At 45.7% G+C, this 17,001-nt stretch overlaps 1 protein-coding gene across 7 annotated transcripts in view; it reads left to right on the plus strand.

The window, feature by feature from the left end:
- Positions 1-17,001, plus strand: part of Dic1 (Dicarboxylate carrier 1) — a 62,364-nt gene that overhangs the window by 24,465 nt on the left and 20,898 nt on the right. For all 7 annotated transcript variants that reach the window (XM_053788697.2, XM_053788750.2, XM_053788717.2 and 4 more), the window contains one exon: positions 15,350-15,519. In XM_053788697.2, the coding sequence (XP_053644672.1) occupies positions 15,350-15,519 (170 nt within the window). The remainder of the gene's footprint in view (positions 1-15,349; positions 15,520-17,001) is intronic.

Consider the following 17,001-nt stretch of genomic DNA (forward strand, 5'->3'; position numbering starts at 1 on the left):
CCTACATTTGTGCTTTATTCTTTCCACTAGCTTGCTATTGCCTATACCAGCATAATACCTAGTTATTAAAAAGAATATTTAAAAAAATAAAGCAAGAATTAGAGTACAGTGGGCCCTTGATTTAATGGATTACTAGGAGAGGAAAAGGTGTCCATTTAAAGCCTTTTATCTGTTTAATCCAAATGATGAGATTGTTTTCCTCAATCATAACAGTAATGGACAATTCTGGATTTAATATACTTTGTTAAATCTAGAATTATCTGTAACATTAATGAGCAGTTCTGATATAACAGGTCTTGTCCATTAAATCTAAAATAAATTTACCTGGTGGATTGTAACAATAATGGACATTTCTGGATTTAACGAAGTTTATCACCTGTTTCTGGATATTGTCCAGCCGCAGATTTCTTTTCTGTTGAATCAGCGCTTTACTGTATTTTATTTACTTACCAAGATATTAAAATAGGATAAATTGTGTATACAGTACTTTATAGTTTAACCTTTTTAGATTATAGGTTGTAAGGGTCCAAGATTTCTACTTGAATTTTTTTTTATTCTGCCGGAAGAGCCCATTTCAGGGGTGTCAGGGAATGTTACAACTACCATGCAGGGTTAAGTTGGCAAGATTTATGGCTTTGAAGCCTGCTGTGGATAACCTTCTTTTTTGTGGTGATTTATGAGCTTTGATACCATGAGCCAAACTGACTATGGTTTCCTGTTCTATGCATCCCTTGGTTGAAAAGATGAAATAAGCTGCCCCCACAAGTTGGCCAGTCATGGAAGCCTGTAACTCCCTGTCATCCGGCAGTTGATCTTAACCTTGGAGCAGTGATCCATTGGTGATTAATTTGCTTCTTCTGTAGGATAGAGATAGAATGGAAGGTTGTGTTGACCATCCTAAAGCAGTCGGCTGCCCATGTAGCCTTTGGGTTCTTATGTTTCTCTTGGTTTCACCTTGGACAGAGGAAACTGTTTTCTGTGATCACTAGACCAAAACTATTCTTTGACCTTGTACCAAGCACCTCTCACAATTCGACAGGAATTTACAATTGCTCTTGAACAACATAGTGTTTTCCCAAAATGTCCTCTTCAAGGGGGGCTCCTTGGCGTGGTGAAGAGGCTCTTGGTCTGAGGAATTAGACCTATCGGTCTTCTTCCTCAGACCGAACCTAATTACCCCCCAATCTCCCCTCCCCTATCCCATCCTCCCCATCCTCCCCTTTTTCCTTTCCTCCTCCTCCTCCCCACTCCTCCCTTTTGCCCTTCCTCTTTTTGTCCTTTGGGATTTCTCCCACAGGCACGCTAGTTCCTAGGTAGAGGAAAGGACACCGGGGTCGATCCCATTCCGTTGAGGTTTCTTGGCGGTGGCGTAGTTTGCCGTGGAATCTGGATTGCCTAGGGATGTCCCGATCCCTCTCCGGTATCCCGGAGTAGCTTTGGGTGTCTTTTGGGCGACGGGTGTATCTCTGGAAGCCACCTTTCGGATTCCGGGGGTGGTGGCTGAAGGAGGTATGCTTTGTGGCGGATATCCGGCCGCCCTCTCTTTTGTCCACCGAGGTAGCTCGGCAGATGTGAGGTTGCTATCCCAGATTGCTGGTTTACTGGCATGAAGGGTAGGGTATGGCACGGGTTCCATGCTGCATCTGCGCTACTAGCGGTGTCGAGTCCTCTTGGGCGCGGAGGGAGATTTCTGGCCCTTTCATTCCTCCTAGGAACTATCCCTCCCCGGTCCCCCCTTTTTTTTTTCTTTTTTTTATTTTTATTTTCTTTTCTTCTTTCTTTTTTTTTCTTAAAAACAAAAAGAAAGAAGTAACCTAACCATGGCAGCCCTAGTCCATGAACCTGGTACCCCCGGGCCCCTTCTTGATACCGCACCCCGTTCTGACCCCGCCTCGTCTTTGGACCACTCTTCAGACATTCCTCATGCCTCTGTACCTATTGCCGGTGCTGTTTCCTCACCTGCTTCAGGTACTGAGGCCTCGACTGACTCCTTCGATTTATCAGACCTTCGCTCTCCTCTGACTATGCTTCCGGCCTCTCCCTCTACGGTGCGGCAATTTTCAAATCGCCGACCCGTTCCACGTCGGACCAACTCTGGTCCCACGCCTAAACGTCAACGACAATTACCTGCTGATGATACTTCTCCACCTTCACCTTCTCGTTCTTCTCAGAAAAGATCGACACGTCCTTCACTACCTTTCCACGCTCAGTTTCAGACTGAACAGTGGACTAAATTCTTCACTTTACGACCAACTTCCTCTACTGCCTATCTTTCTGACCATAGTATTGGCAAGGCACTCCTACGCCATGTTGGTAAAGATATTTCTTTTCATGCTCTTAAGAGCGGTACGCGCATCATTACCGTACAGAATGCTACCCAGGCTCGTGAGCTCTCTCGTCTTTCCCATATAGATACTGTTCCTGTCACCCTTGAAAAACATCATTCCCTCAATTCTTGTAGTGGTACCGTTATTCTGCCCCATACCATAGTTCAACAAAATTTCCAGACATGTGGCACCGACATTCTAGAACAGCTGGAACTCCAAGATCTCCCAATCCTCAAGGTAGACACTTACGTTCTTCCTGCCCGTGGGCGGAGACGATACCCTAGCAATGTGGCTCGTTTAACTTTTGACAGCCGAGAACTCCCATCCTCAGTTTATATAGCAGGACATCGGTTACAAGTTCGAAAGGTGATCCCTACACCACAACAGTGTAGAAATTGCTGGCGATTTGGCCATCCAGCGAAATATTGCAGATCTATCGCCGAATGCCCAGTCTGTGGTGCCGATGACCATTCTAATACGTCTTGCAATCGATCTCCCTCTTGCCTTAACTGTCATGAGGCTCACCCTTCGTACTCTCGCCGTTGTCAGGTCTATTTAAACGAGCGGGAAATCCGTTACCTCAAAGAGACAGAAGGTCTCCCTTATGCCATGGCAGTTTCTCATCTCCGCCTCCAAGGGAGACTCCCACGTGTTTCTTATTCCCGTGTTTCAAAACGTCCCCCCACTTCTGGTATCCCATCTTCTACACCCACCTCTGTGGTTACCTCTCCCATAATCACTCCTGTATCTAATCCTTTTGCTGTCCTCGGCTCAGACGTCCCTACTTCAACGCCTCAGTCTAATCTCGCTTCTTCGAGTTCTCTCTTACAAGCCTCAGTATCGACGAGACCTCGTACGACACCTCTTCCCAATCGTCCCTCTACTTCTCAAAAGTCAAAAAAAGGTCCGGTAACACCTCCTACCCATCTTCCACCTCCTCATTTTACCCTCCCTGTCTCTGTCCCTAGTTCTTCCCCTCTCACTGGCTCAGTTACAAGTGCAGAGGTTCACCCTCCTCCTCGTAATGTACCTTCCTCCCCTGTTCCCTCCCAAGTTTCTTCCTCTTCTGCCACCTCCCAGGTTCCTGTCTCTTCTGTCCCCTGCCACGCTTCTCCAGTTCCCTCCACCCTTTTGCCCCCCCCTACCTTGGTACAGTCCAATACAGTTCCAATCTTTACTCATCCTCCCCCTACCATTCCCAATATTGTCTCCCATACGACATCTCTGAATTCTGAAACACTTGAAGCAATCTCTGAATATATTGCAGAGACCAAACCATCAATGGACACTGATCCACCTTCCGCTCTTTCTCTCTCCTCTGCTCCATCTGCGCAACTCCTTTCTTCACAGCGCACCGTTCCTTCGCTGCTTGAACATTTTCCACTGCCTCCGCATGTGGACTTTTCTAACCCTCCTAGTCCGTAGGAACCCTTACCTGCGGATTTCAAGTATCTTTATCATTGCCAATCATGGCCTTTTTACAGTGGAATATACGTGGCCTCAGGGGTAATCGGGGTGAGCTTCAGATGTTACTCTCCCAGTTTGCCCCTGTTGGTGTTTGCTTACAGGAACCAAAATTACACTCTGCTGTTATTTCTCACATCTCAGGCTATAATTTATTGTATTCTTCAGATCCTTTTCCTGATGGGACCTTTAATGAAAGTGCCCTTCTTCTCCGCACTGATATTCCGTACCATCAGCTATTTGTTCATACTTCGCTGCATTACACAGCAGCCCGTATCCACTTACATAGGTGGTATACGCTCTGTTCTTTATATCTCTCTCCTTCTCGGGCATTATCTATTCCGGATTTTGCCTTCCTTGTTTCGTCATTACCGCCACCAATTCTGTTACTTGGTGATTTTAATGCCCACCATTTCCTCTGGGGAGGGTCTCACTGTGATTCCCGTGGAATTCAGTTAGAGGCTTTTCTTGCCACCCACCCCCTCCATGTTTTAAATACAGGTACTCACACCCATTTTGATCCTCGGACTCATACTCTCTCTTGCATCGATCTCTCAGTTTGCTCTTCCTCCGCCGCATTAGACTTTACTTGGTCTGTTCTCCCGGACTTACATGACAGTGATCATTTCCCAATCATTCTTACTTCCCCTTCATATTCGCCACCTCTTCGCACCCCACGCTGGCAATTTAATCGGGCAAATTGGAACCTTTACTCACACCTGACTGTTTTTAAAGAGGTTCCTTCTTCGTCCTCCATCGATGAGCTTTTACACCTCTTCTCATCCTCCGTTTTCACCGCAGCTTCTCATTCTATACCCCAAACTTCGAGCAGGCATTCTCAGAAATGCGTGCCTTGGTGGTCTCCTGCTTGTGCTCGTGCAGTACGTTTGAAACGCGCTGCATGGGGCAGGTACCGGTACAATAGAACCACAGAGCGACTCCTTGATTTTAAACAGAAGCGTGCGATCGCTCGCCGTGTCATCCGTGACGCTAAACGCACTTGCTGGCGAGATTATGTCTCCACCATCACCTCTGCTTCCTCTATGAGTGCAGTCTGGAAAAAAGTACGAAAACTGAGTGGTAAATATTCTCCTGACCCGGCTCCTGTTCTGCGGGTTGCCGGTGTTGATATAGCAAACCCACTAGATGTTGCCAATGAAATTGGCAATCATCTGGTCCGTATTTCTCAGGGACTCCATCTATGCCCCTCATTTCTTTCCTCAAAGTCTGCCAGAGAGTTAGCACCCTTGGACTTTTCTTCTCTCAGAGAAGAACAGTATAATGTGCCTTTTACACTTCAAGAACTGGAGGCAACACTCTCAGCTTGTCGATCATCGGCAGCTGGGCCCGACGACATTCATATTCGTATGCTACAACATTTACATCAGTCAGCCCTTGCAGTCCTATTACGCCTTTACAATCTTATTTGGTCACAAGGAGTTCTTCCACAGCTGTGGAAATCCGCCATTGTTCTCCCTTTCCGCAAACCAGGCACTACGGGACATGAAACCTCCCACTATCGTCCCATTGCTCTTACCAGTGCAGTTTGCAAAGTAATGGAACGTCTAGTAAATAGACGTTTAGTGTGGTATTTAGAGACACACAACAGTCTCTCCACTCGTCAATATGGCTTTCGTAAGGGACGTTCTACCATAGACCCCTTACTGCGCTTGGATACGTATGTTCGTAATGCCTTTGCGAATAACCACTCAGTTATTGCCATATTTTTTGATCTTGAGAAGGCATATGACACAACTTGGAGGTATAATATTTTAGCCCAAGCCCACTCCTTAGGCCTTCGAGGCAATCTACCATCCTTCCTTAAGAACTTTTTAACTGACAGGCATTTCCGTGTTCGGGTTAATAATGTGCTCTTCCCGGACTTTATCCAAGCTGAAGGTGTCCCCCAGGGATGTGTTCTGAGCACAACACTTTTTCTCCTTGCTATTAATGATTTGGCCTCTAGTCTTCCATCAAATATTTGGTCATCACTCTATGTTGATGACTTCGCTATTGCCTGTGCAGGCGCTGACTGTCACCTCCTTACAGTTTCTCTCCAGCATGCAGTCGACCGTGTTTCCAATTGGGCCACCACACATGGGTTTAAATTTTCCAGCACTAAAACCCACCAAATCACTTTCACTAGACGCTCTGTCATCTCTGATCATCCTTTGTACCTCTATGGCTCACGTATCCCTGAACGTGATACAGTCAAGTTTCTGGGCCTCCTCTTTGATCGTAGGTTATCCTGGAAACCTCACATTACCTCTCTGAAGGCAACTTGTCACAGCCGGCTGAACCTTCTTAAAACCCTTGCTCATCTTTCGTGGGGAGCTGATCGTCGAACCCTCCTTCACCTACATTCCACCCTTATTTTATCGAAACTTGATTATGGTGACCAGATCTATTCAGCGGCATCTCCTGCTACTCTCTCTAGCCTTAACCCCATTCATCACCAAGGATTACGTTTATGCCTTGGTGCTTTTCGCTCTTCCCCTGTCGAAAGCCTCTATGCAGAAGCGAACGTTCCATCCTTATCCGATCGCCGTGATGCCCATTGCCTGCGCTACTATGTACGCTCTCATGATCTCCGCAATCCTTCCATTTATAGAATGGTCACTGATATTAGTAGACATTCTTTATTTGTTCGCCGCCCCTGCTTACTCCATCCCTTCTCTCTTCGCCTTCATTCGCTCTTGTCTTCTCTTCAACTACCACCTTTCTATGTACATGTAGCATCACACTTTTCCCTACCCCCCTGGGAAGTTCCAGCTGTTCGAGTCTGTTCTTTCTCCCTCCCTTGCTCGAAAGCCCAACTGTCTACGGTCGCTTCCCGCTCTCTTTTTCTTGACCACTTTCACTCTCATTCTCATGCCATTGCTGTGTACACAGATGGCTCTAAGTCTTCTGACGGCGTAGGATTCGCAGCAGTGTTTCCGGACAGCGTCGTACAAGGGCATTTACTATCTTCAGCTAGTATTTTTACTGCTGAATTATATGCCATCCTTACAGCACTTATCCGTATTGCATCTATGCCTGTGTCATCATTTGTGGTTGTCTCAGACTCCCTTAGTGCTTTACAGGCTATACAAAAATTTGATACACCTCACCCCTTAGTCCTCCGTATCCAACTTTGGCTACGCCGCATCTTTACTAAGCATAAAGATATTGTTTTTTGTTGGGTCCCTGGTCATGTTGACGTACAGGGCAATGAACAGGCAGACACTGCTGCGCGGTCAGCAGTACATGACCTACCAGTTTCTTATAGAGGTATTCCATGTACGGACTATTTTGCTGTAATATCTTCCCACCTTCACACCCGTTGGCAACAACGTTGGTCTACTATGCTCGGCAACAAACTTCAGTCTATTAAACCGAGTATAGGTTACTGGCCGTCTTCTTATCACCAGTGTCGAGGTTGGGAGACTACTCTCTCCCGTCTTCGCATTGGCCATACTCGTCTTACTCATGGATATCTCATGGAGAGGCGTCTTGCTCCTCTCTGTGAGAATTGCCAAGCTCCATTATCAGTCAGCCACATTCTGTTGGACTGCCCACTTTATCAACGAGCACGCAGAATTTACCTCTGTCGTCGTCTTCGCCCCGCTGCTCTCTCTTTACCTTCCCTTCTCGCTGATGGACCCACCTTTCATCCGGACTCTCTCATTGACTTTTTGACAACGACTGACTTACTCCACAAATTTTGATACTTTCAGCCCTTTCTACTTGTATCTCTTGCTACCCTCTACCCCCGTACTATCCCCTGCCCCGCTGTTTTCTGTAACCTGCTGATCATCCCCCCTCCCTTCTGCCATCCAATTCCCTTGCTTCCTTCCCTACCCTGCAGCGCTGTATAGCCCTTGTGGCTTAGCGCTTCTTTTTGATTATAATAATAATAATAATAACTCCCTGTCATCCGGCAGTTGATCTTAACCTTGGAGCAGTGATCCATTGGTGATTAATTTGCTTCTTCTGTAGGATAGAGATAGAATGGAAGGTTGTGTTGACCATCCTAAAGCAGTCGGCTGCCCATGTAGCCTTTGGGTTCTTATGTTTCTCTTGGTTTCACCTTGGACAGAGGAAACTGTTTTCTGTGATCACTAGACCAAAACTATTCTTTGACCTTGTACCAAGCACCTCTCACAATTCGACAGGAATTTACAATTGCTCTTGAACAACATAGTGTTTTCCCAAAATGTCCTCTTCAAGGGGGGCTCCTTGGCGTGGTGAAGAGGCTCTTGGTCTGAGGAATTAGCCCTGTCGGTCTTCTTCCTCAGACCGAACCTAATTGCCCCCCATTCTCCCCTCCCCTATCCCATCCTCCCCATCCTCCCCTTTTTCCATTCCTCCTCCTCCTCCTCACCCCTCCCTTTTGCCCTTCCTCTTCTTGGCCTTCGTGATTTCTCCCACAGGCGCACTAGTTCCTAGGTAGGGGAAAGGACACCGGGGTCCATCCCATTCTGTTGAGGTTTCTTGGCGGTGGCGTAGTTTGCCGTGGAATCTGGATTGCCTGGGGATGTCCCGATCCCTCTCCGGTATCCCGGAGTAGCTTTGGGTGTCTTTTGGGCGACGGGTGTATCTCTGGAAGCCACCTTTCGGATTCCGGGGGTGGTGGCTGAAGGAGGTATGCTTTGTGGCGGATATCCGGCCGCCCTCTCTTTTGTCCACCGAGGTAGCTCGGCAGATGTGAGGTTGCTATCCCAGATTGCTGGTTTACTGGCATGAAGGGTAGGGTATGGCACGGGTTCCATGCTGCATCTGCGCTACTAGCGGTGTCGAGTCCTCTTGGGCGCGGAGGGGGATTTCCGGCCCTTTCATTCCTCCTGGGAACTATTCCTCCCCGCTCCCCCCTTTTTTTATTCTTTTTTTTATTTTTATTTTCTTTTCTTCTTTCTTTTTTTTTCTTAAAAACAAAAAGCAAAGGAGTAACCTAACCATGGCAGCCCTAGTCCATGAAACCACTACCCCCGGGCCCCTTCTTGATACCGCACCCCATTCTGACCCTGCCTTGTGTTTAGACCACTCTTCGGACACTCCTGATGCCCCTGTACCTCTTGCTGGTGCTGTTTCCTCACCCGCTTCAGGTACCGGGGCTTCGACTGACTCCTTCGATTTGTCTGAACTCCGCTCTCCTTTGACTATGCTTCCGGCTTCTCCCTCTACGGTACGGCAATTTTCGAATCGCCCACCCATTTCCTGCCGGACCAACTCCGGTCCTACTCCTAAACGCCAACGTCAATCTCCTGATGATGCTCCGTCGTTACCTTCCCATTCTACTCGGAAACGACCGACACGTCAAGCACTCCCTCTCCACGCTCAGTTTCGGACCACACAATGGACTAAATTCTTTACTTTAAGACCAACTTCTTCTTTTGCCTACCTTTCTGACCATAGTATTGCCAAAGCGCTCATGCGTCATGTTGGCAGAGATATTTCATTTCACGCTCTCAAGAGCGGTACACGCATCGTCACTGTCCAGAATGCTACCCAAGCTCATGATCTTTCTCTCCTTTCGAATATCGATACTACTCCTATCACTATTGAAAAACATCTTTCTCTCAATTCTTGTAGTGGTACTGTCATTCTGCCCCATACCATAGTCCAACAGAATTTCCAGTCATGTGGCAATGACATTTTTGAACAGCTGGAACTCCAGGATCTCCCAATCCTCAAAGTAGACACTTATGTCCTTCCTGCCCGGGGGCGGAGACGTTACCCTTGCAATGTGGCTCGTTTAACTTTTGACAGCCGAGAACTCCCGTCCTCTGTATATGTCGCGGGACATCGGTTACAAGTTCGAAAGGTGATACCTACACCGCAACAATGTAGAAATTGCTGGCGTTTTGGTCACCCAGCGAAATATTGCAGATCTATGGCCGAATGCCCAGTCTGTGGTGCCGACAACCATTATAATACATCTTGCAGTCAACCTCCATCTTGCCTTAATTGTAATGAAGCTCACCCTTCGTACTCCCGCCGTTGCCAGGTCTACTTAAATGAACGTGAAATCCGTTGCCTCAAAGAGGCAGAAGGTCTCCCTTATGCTATGGCAGTTACTCATCTCCGCCTCCAAGGGAGACTACCCCGTGTTTCTTATTCTCGTGTTTCCAAACGTCCCCCCACTTCTGGGGTCCCATCTTCTGCAGCCTCCTCTGTTGTTACCCCTCCCATAGCCACTACGGCATCTAATCCTTTTGCTGTCCTTGGCTCTGACGTCCCGACTACAACTCAGTCTGTTCTCACATCTTCGCGTCCTTCCTCACAAGCCCCAGTATCGACAAGACCTCGTACGACACCTAATACCAATCGCCCCTCTACTCAGAAGTCCAAAAAATCCACATTGCTCAAATCTTCTTTGCCCCTTCCTTCCCTTCTTCCACCTCCACACGTTACCTTTCCAGTCTCTGTACCTAGTTCTTCCCCTCTCTCTGGCTCTATTACAAGTGTGGAGATTCACCCTCCTCCTCGTACTATGCCTTCCACCCCCGTCCCCTCCCAAGTTTCTCCCTCTTCTGTCACCTCCCAGGTTTCTACCTCTTCTGTCCCCCCCCACACTTCATCTCCAGTCCCTTACACTTTTCCCTCCCCCTCTACTTTGGTACAGTCCATTACTGTCCCAATCTTTACTCACCCTCCTCCTCCTATCTCCAATATGGTTTCCCATACATCTTTGAATTCAGAAACACTTGAAGCCATTTCAGAATATATTGCAGAGACTAAACCTTCAATGGACACTGATTCACTTCCTGTTCCTTCTCTTCCCTCTCCTCCATCTTCACAACCCCATTCTTCGCAACGCTCCGTTCCTTCGCTACTTGAACATCTTCCAATGCCACCACACGTTGACTTTTCTAACCCCTCTAGTCCGTAGGTGCCTTTACCTACAGATTCCTGATATTTTCTTCATCGCCAATCATGGCCTATTTACAGTGGAATATCCGCGGCCTCAGGGGTAATCGGGGTGAGCTTCAGATGTTGCTTTCCAGGTTTTCCCCTGTTGGTGCTTGCTTACAAGAACCAAAATTACACTCGGCTGTTTTCCAACCTATCTCAGGCTATAATTTATTGTATTCTTCGGATCCTTTCTCAGATGGGACCTTTAATGAAAGTGCCCTTCTTCTACGCAATGATATTCCGTACTGTCAACTATTTGTCCATACCTCGCTGCATTACACTGCAGCCCGTATCCACTTGAATAAGTGGTTTACAATATGTTCTTTATATCTCTCTCCTTCTCGAGCATTTTCTATCCCAGACTTTGCCTTTCTTGTTTCATCCTTACCACCACCACTTCTGTTACTTGGTGATTTTAATGCCCACCATTTCCTCTGGGGGGGGTCTCATTGTGACTCACGTGGCATTCAGTTGGAGGCTTTTCTTGCCTCTCACCCCCTCCATGTTTTAAATACGGGTACTCCCACCCATTTTGATCCTCGTACTCATACTCTCTCTTGCATCGATCTATCAGTCTGCTCTTCCTCCACTGCACTAGACTTCACCTGGTCTGTTCTACCAGACTTACATGACAGCGATCATTTTCCGATCATTCTTACTTCTCCTTCCTATTCACCACCTTCCCGTAACCCTCGCTGGCAATTTGATCGGGCAAATTGGGATCTTTACTCACACCTCACTGCTTTTAGTGAGGTTCCTTCTTCATCCTCCATTGATGAGCTCCTACACATCTTCTCGACATCAGTTTATACCGCAGCTTCTCATTCTATACCCCAAACCTCAGGCAGGCATTCTCAGAAGTGCGTGCCTTGGTGGTCTCCTGCTTGTGCTCGTGCAGTACGTTTGAAACGTGCTGCATGGGGCAGGTACCGGTACAATAGAACCGCTGAGAGACTTGTTGATTTTAAGCAGAAGCGTGCGATCGCTCGCCGTGTCATCCGTGAAGCTAAACGCACTTGTTGGCGAGACTATGTTTCCACCATCACCTCTGCTTCTTCTATGAGTGCAGTCTGGAAAAAAGTGAGGAAATTGAGTGGTAAATACTCTCCTGACCCGGCTCCTGTTCTACGGGTCACTGGTGTTGATATAGCAAACCCTCTCGACGTTGCCATTGAACTTGGCACACATCTGGTCCGTATTTCCCGAGGGCTCCATCTATGCCCCTCGTTTCTTTCCTCAAAGTCTGCCAGAGAGTTAGTACCCTTGGACTTTTCTTCTCTCGGAGAAGAACAGTATAATGTGCCTTTTACACTTCAAGAACTGGAGGCAACGCTCTCAGCCTGCCGATCATCGGCAGCTGGGCCGGATGACATTCATATTCGTATGTTACAACATTTACATCGGTCAGCCCTTGTAGTCCTCTTACACCTCTTCAATCTTATTTGGGCACAAGGAGTTCTTCCCCAGCTGTGGAAATCTGCCATTGTTCTCCCTTTCCGCAAACCGGGTACTACAGGACATGATGCCTCCCACTATCGCCCCATCGCTCTTACAAGTGCAGTTTGCAAAGTGATGGAACGCCTCGTAAATCGACGTTTAATGTGGTATTTAGAGACTCACAACAGTCTCTCCGCTAGTCAATATGGCTTTCGTAAGGGTCGTTCTACCATAGACCCCTTACTACGCTTAGATACGTATGTTCGTAATGCCTTTGCGAATAATCACTCAGTTATTGCCATATTTTTTGACCTTGAGAAGGCATATGACACAACTTGGAGGTATAATATTTTGGCCCAGGCCCATTCCTTAGGCCTCCGAGGCAATCTACCATCCTTCCTTAAGAACTTTTTAACTGACAGACATTTCCGTGTTCGAGTCAATAATGTTCTTTCCCCGGACTTCGTCCAAGCTGAAGGTGTCCCTCAGGGATGTGTTCTAAGCACAACACTTTTTCTCCTTGCTATAAATGATTTGGCCTCTGTTCTTCCACCCAATATTTGGTCATCACTCTATGTTGATGACTTCGCTATTGCTTGTGCAGGCGCTGACTGTCACCTTATTGCAGTTTCTCTCCAGCATGCGGTCGACCGTGTTTCCACTTGGGCCACCACACATGGGTTTAAATTTTCAAGTACCAAAACTCACCAAATTACTTTCACTAGACGCTCTGTTATCTCCGATCATCCTTTGTATCTCTATGGCTCCCGTATCCCCGAACGTGATACAGTCAGGTTTCTAGGCCTTCTCTTTGACCGTCGGTTAACCTGGAAACCTCACATTACCTCTCTGAAGGCAACTTGTCACAGCCGGCTAAACCTTCTTAAAACCCTTGCTCATCTTTCCTGGGGAGCTGATCGTCGAACTCTGCTTCGCCTACATTCAGCCCTCGTTTTATCGAAACTCGATTATGGTGACCAGATTTATTCCGCGGCCTCTCCTGCTACTCTCTCTAGCCTTAACTCTATCCATCACCAAGGCTTACGTTTGTGCCTTGGTGCTTTTCGCTCTTCCCCTGTTGAGAGCCTCTATACAGAAGCAAATGTTCCATCCTTGTCTGATCGCCGTGATGCCCATTGCCTTCGTTACTATGTACGCTCTCACGATCTACACAATCCTTCCATTTATAGAATGGTCACCGATATTAGTAGACATTCTTTATTCGTTCGCCGCCCCTGTTTGCTCCGTCCCTTTTCTCTTCGCCTACATTCACTCTTGTCTTCCCTTCAGTTACCACCTTTATATGTTCATGTAGCATCTCACTTTTCCCTGCCCCCCTGGGAAGTTCCAGCTGTTCGGGTCTGTTCTTTCTCACTCCCTTGCTCGAAAGCTCAACTGCCTACGGTGGCTTCCCGCTCTCTTTTTCTTGATCACTTCCACTCCCATTCTCATGCCACCGCTGTGTACACAGATGGCTCTAAGTCTTCAGACGGCGTCGGATTCGCAGCAGTGTTTCCGGACAGCGTCGTACGAGGGCATTTACTATCTTCAGCTAGCATTTTTACTGCTGAACTGTATGCCATTCTTGCAGCACTTATTCGTATTGCATCTATGCCTGTGTCATCATTTGTAGTAGTCTCAGACTCCCTTAGTGCTCTACAGGCTATACGAAAATTTGATACATCTCATCCCCTAGTTCTCCGTATCCAACTTTGGCTACGCCGTATCTCTACCAAACATAAAGATATTGTTTTTTGTTGGGTCCCTGGTCATGTCGACGTACAGGGCAATGAACAGGCAGACACTGCTGCGCGGTCAGCAGTATATGACCTACCAATTTCCTATCGAGGTGTTCCATTTCTGGACTATTTTGCTGCAATAGCTACCCACCTTCGCACCCGTTGGCAACAACGTTGGTCAACTCTGCTCGGTAACAAACTTCATTCTATTAAACCGAGCATAGGTTACTGGCCGTCTTCTTGTCATCAGTGCCGAAGTTGGGAGACCACTCTCTCCCGCCTTCGCATTGGCCACACTCGTCTTACTCATGGGTATCTCATGGAGAGGCACCCTGTTCCTCTCTGTGAGCAGTGTCAAGTTCCAGTATCGATTAGCCACATTCTGTTAGACTGCCCTCTCTATCAACGAGCACGCAGAATTTACCTCCAACGTCGTCTTCGTTCTACTACTCTCTCTTTACCTTCCCTTCTTGCTGATGGACCCTCCTTTAATCCTGACTCTCTCATTGACTTCTTGACAACGACCGATTTACTCCACAAACTCTGATGATACTTTTCGCACTCCCCTCAGCCCTTTCTGGTTCAGTCTCTTGCTGCCCTTTACCCTTTCACCATCCACTGCCCCGCTGTTATCCGTAACCTGTTGCTCATCCATCTCCCTTTTGCCACCTGATGCCCTCACTTCCTTCCTGCCCTGCAGCGCTGTATAGTCCTTGTGGCTTAGCGCTTCTTTTTGATTATAATAATAATAATTTCCCAAAATGTTATGTTCACTGAGACTAATAAGAATTAAATCCCTGACTTTCTCTGCTCACCTCTCCATTCTCACCTACAGAAGCTCTGAGGCTGGTCCACACTGATATTATTCTGTCTCCAGTCTAGTAATGTAGGGGGTATTCTCAATCACCAAGTCATCTGCACTCCTCTGACCTCGGTCAACAGGTCACTGATTGACCCTTATGGAAAACACTATTTGTGTTCCAAGCAACCCTGATATGTCTTTTTCAGAAGTATGTTTAACTGGTCAGTAGTTGACCATTATGGAATACAGGTTCCAGGGAACCTTGATGTGAATTCTATTCAGTTTTTGTAGGTAACATTTCCTAGCAACCCTGATATGGTCATTATTAGCTTACTAAGAGAAATTTATGCCTAGTGATTTATTTAATTTGGCCTTCAAATGTGCCACTTTCAAGGAAAGATGATGTGGTTATTAAATCCAGGAGAGTATTACATTGTAGAAATGTTAGATAATAGACAAATCCTTAAAATTTATGAAGAAATAAAAGAAATATACTGTATGCATTTCCTCTGCCTTCAAGTATACTTTGTAGTATGTAACATTTAGTGCATGTTTACATTATTTATCTTCATTGCTTTTACAGTTTTGCATTTACAGTACTGATGAATGCAAAATTTTTTGAGTAATTTTACGTTTAATATTGAAGAGAATGTAAAATTTAGTACCGCTTGAAATATTTGATGAAGGTGGTGAAACAAAGGATGTCTGAGTCTTCAGGAGGACCTCTTCCTTTCTACAAGCGAGTCTTATTAGCTGGGTTTGCTGGAGCATGTGGAGGCTTTGTGGGTACGCCTGGAGACATGATTAATGTTCGCATGCAAAATGATATCAAGCTTCCAGCAGATCAAAAACGAAAGTAAGATTTTTATACAGATTATTTATGTATATTATACAGATTATTTATATATGTTATATATTTGTGACCAAACGGTCATAATTTGAAAGTTCATATTTCTTGATGAACAAATAATTGATCACACCTACACCAGGGGGTCATGTGCAGTAAACCCTCTTACAATTCTGCCAAAAATTTTGATAGTGCACTTTATGTATTGGAAAAAGTGAAATATGTTAGTATTCTCCCCATTGCAAACTTCTCAAGCTTCAAATTCTGTGTAAAATCTTCGGTCTAAGTGTGGAGAGTATTTATGGAGGCACAGCTCCATCGTTCCTGTGCTGCCACCCATGCCACATACATTTGCTTTCTGGGAGTGCCACCTCCCTCTCCCATATACTGCTTATCAAACAATTTTGGGTGTTTTCATCACCCTATCTTGTCTCTGGATGTTAATTCTAGTACCAAAGAAATGCTAGTGATGCTCAAGGTGCCACGAAGAATAAGGATAAATCTGTGAGGGTATTGAGAAAATGGAAGTTGCAGATATGCTTCGAGGCATTGCATATCTGATAAAGACTGCCTTTGCATTTAGTCTGAGCGAATCACTCATCTGCCTTGACCCAGTAGACCCACATCAACCTTCTCCACACTCTTCCATGTCAACAAAAAAGCATTACCAGAACATAGGATGCAGTAAGTTGTACTGTAGTCATTTTTATTTAATGCATTAAAGAATAATAATGAATTGACGAAAGTGATGATGCCTGAACTGTTACCGTTTTTTCCAATGCATTCAACTTCACATAATGCTGTATTACATTATGGTCTTATTTTCAGGAATATAACCCACACTTTGTGAGAGGGTTTACTGTACCAAATTTTGGCTCATTTAGTCGAGTATACCTATTGTGAAAAATCAATTAGTAAATCATTTCACTTAGTTTTGTAGGAATTGATGTGAGCCTTCTTAGTTTTGTAGGAATTGATGTGAGCCTTCTTTCTTTTTCTAACACTAGACTTGTTAGTGTTGCTACTAGATGTGTTTTTAATAAAAAATTATGAAATTTCCCAGCAAACTATGAAGAATTTATATAACATAATTCCATATAAACACACGACAGAAGGTGCCACATTCACATGATCGTAAAAATTCATTCTTTCTCGAATAAGTTATGTAAAGTGAATTGAAATTAACCACACTGCAGTTAGATGCATGAGTGATAGTGAGAAAAGAGGAACTAAGTTGGGAAAAAGGAAAAATAGTCTTTAGTGGGATGTATAGAGGTGAGTGGAGGGGTTTGTGTGATTGTTTTCAGTGGATCATTAGGCCCTGATGTTGAGATACATTGTTCATTCTTCAAAGCCCTTATATTTGCACTGTATATAAAATGAATGTTAGACTTTTTTTTTTTTCAACAAACTGGCCATATCCCACCAAGGCAGGGTGGCCCAAAAAGAAAAATGAAAGTTTTTCTTTTTAAATTTAGTAATTTGTACAGG

This window comes from Cherax quadricarinatus, chromosome 31, assembly GCF_038502225.1.
Source record: "Cherax quadricarinatus isolate ZL_2023a chromosome 31, ASM3850222v1, whole genome shotgun sequence".
NCBI lineage: Eukaryota > Metazoa > Arthropoda > Malacostraca > Decapoda > Parastacidae > Cherax > Cherax quadricarinatus.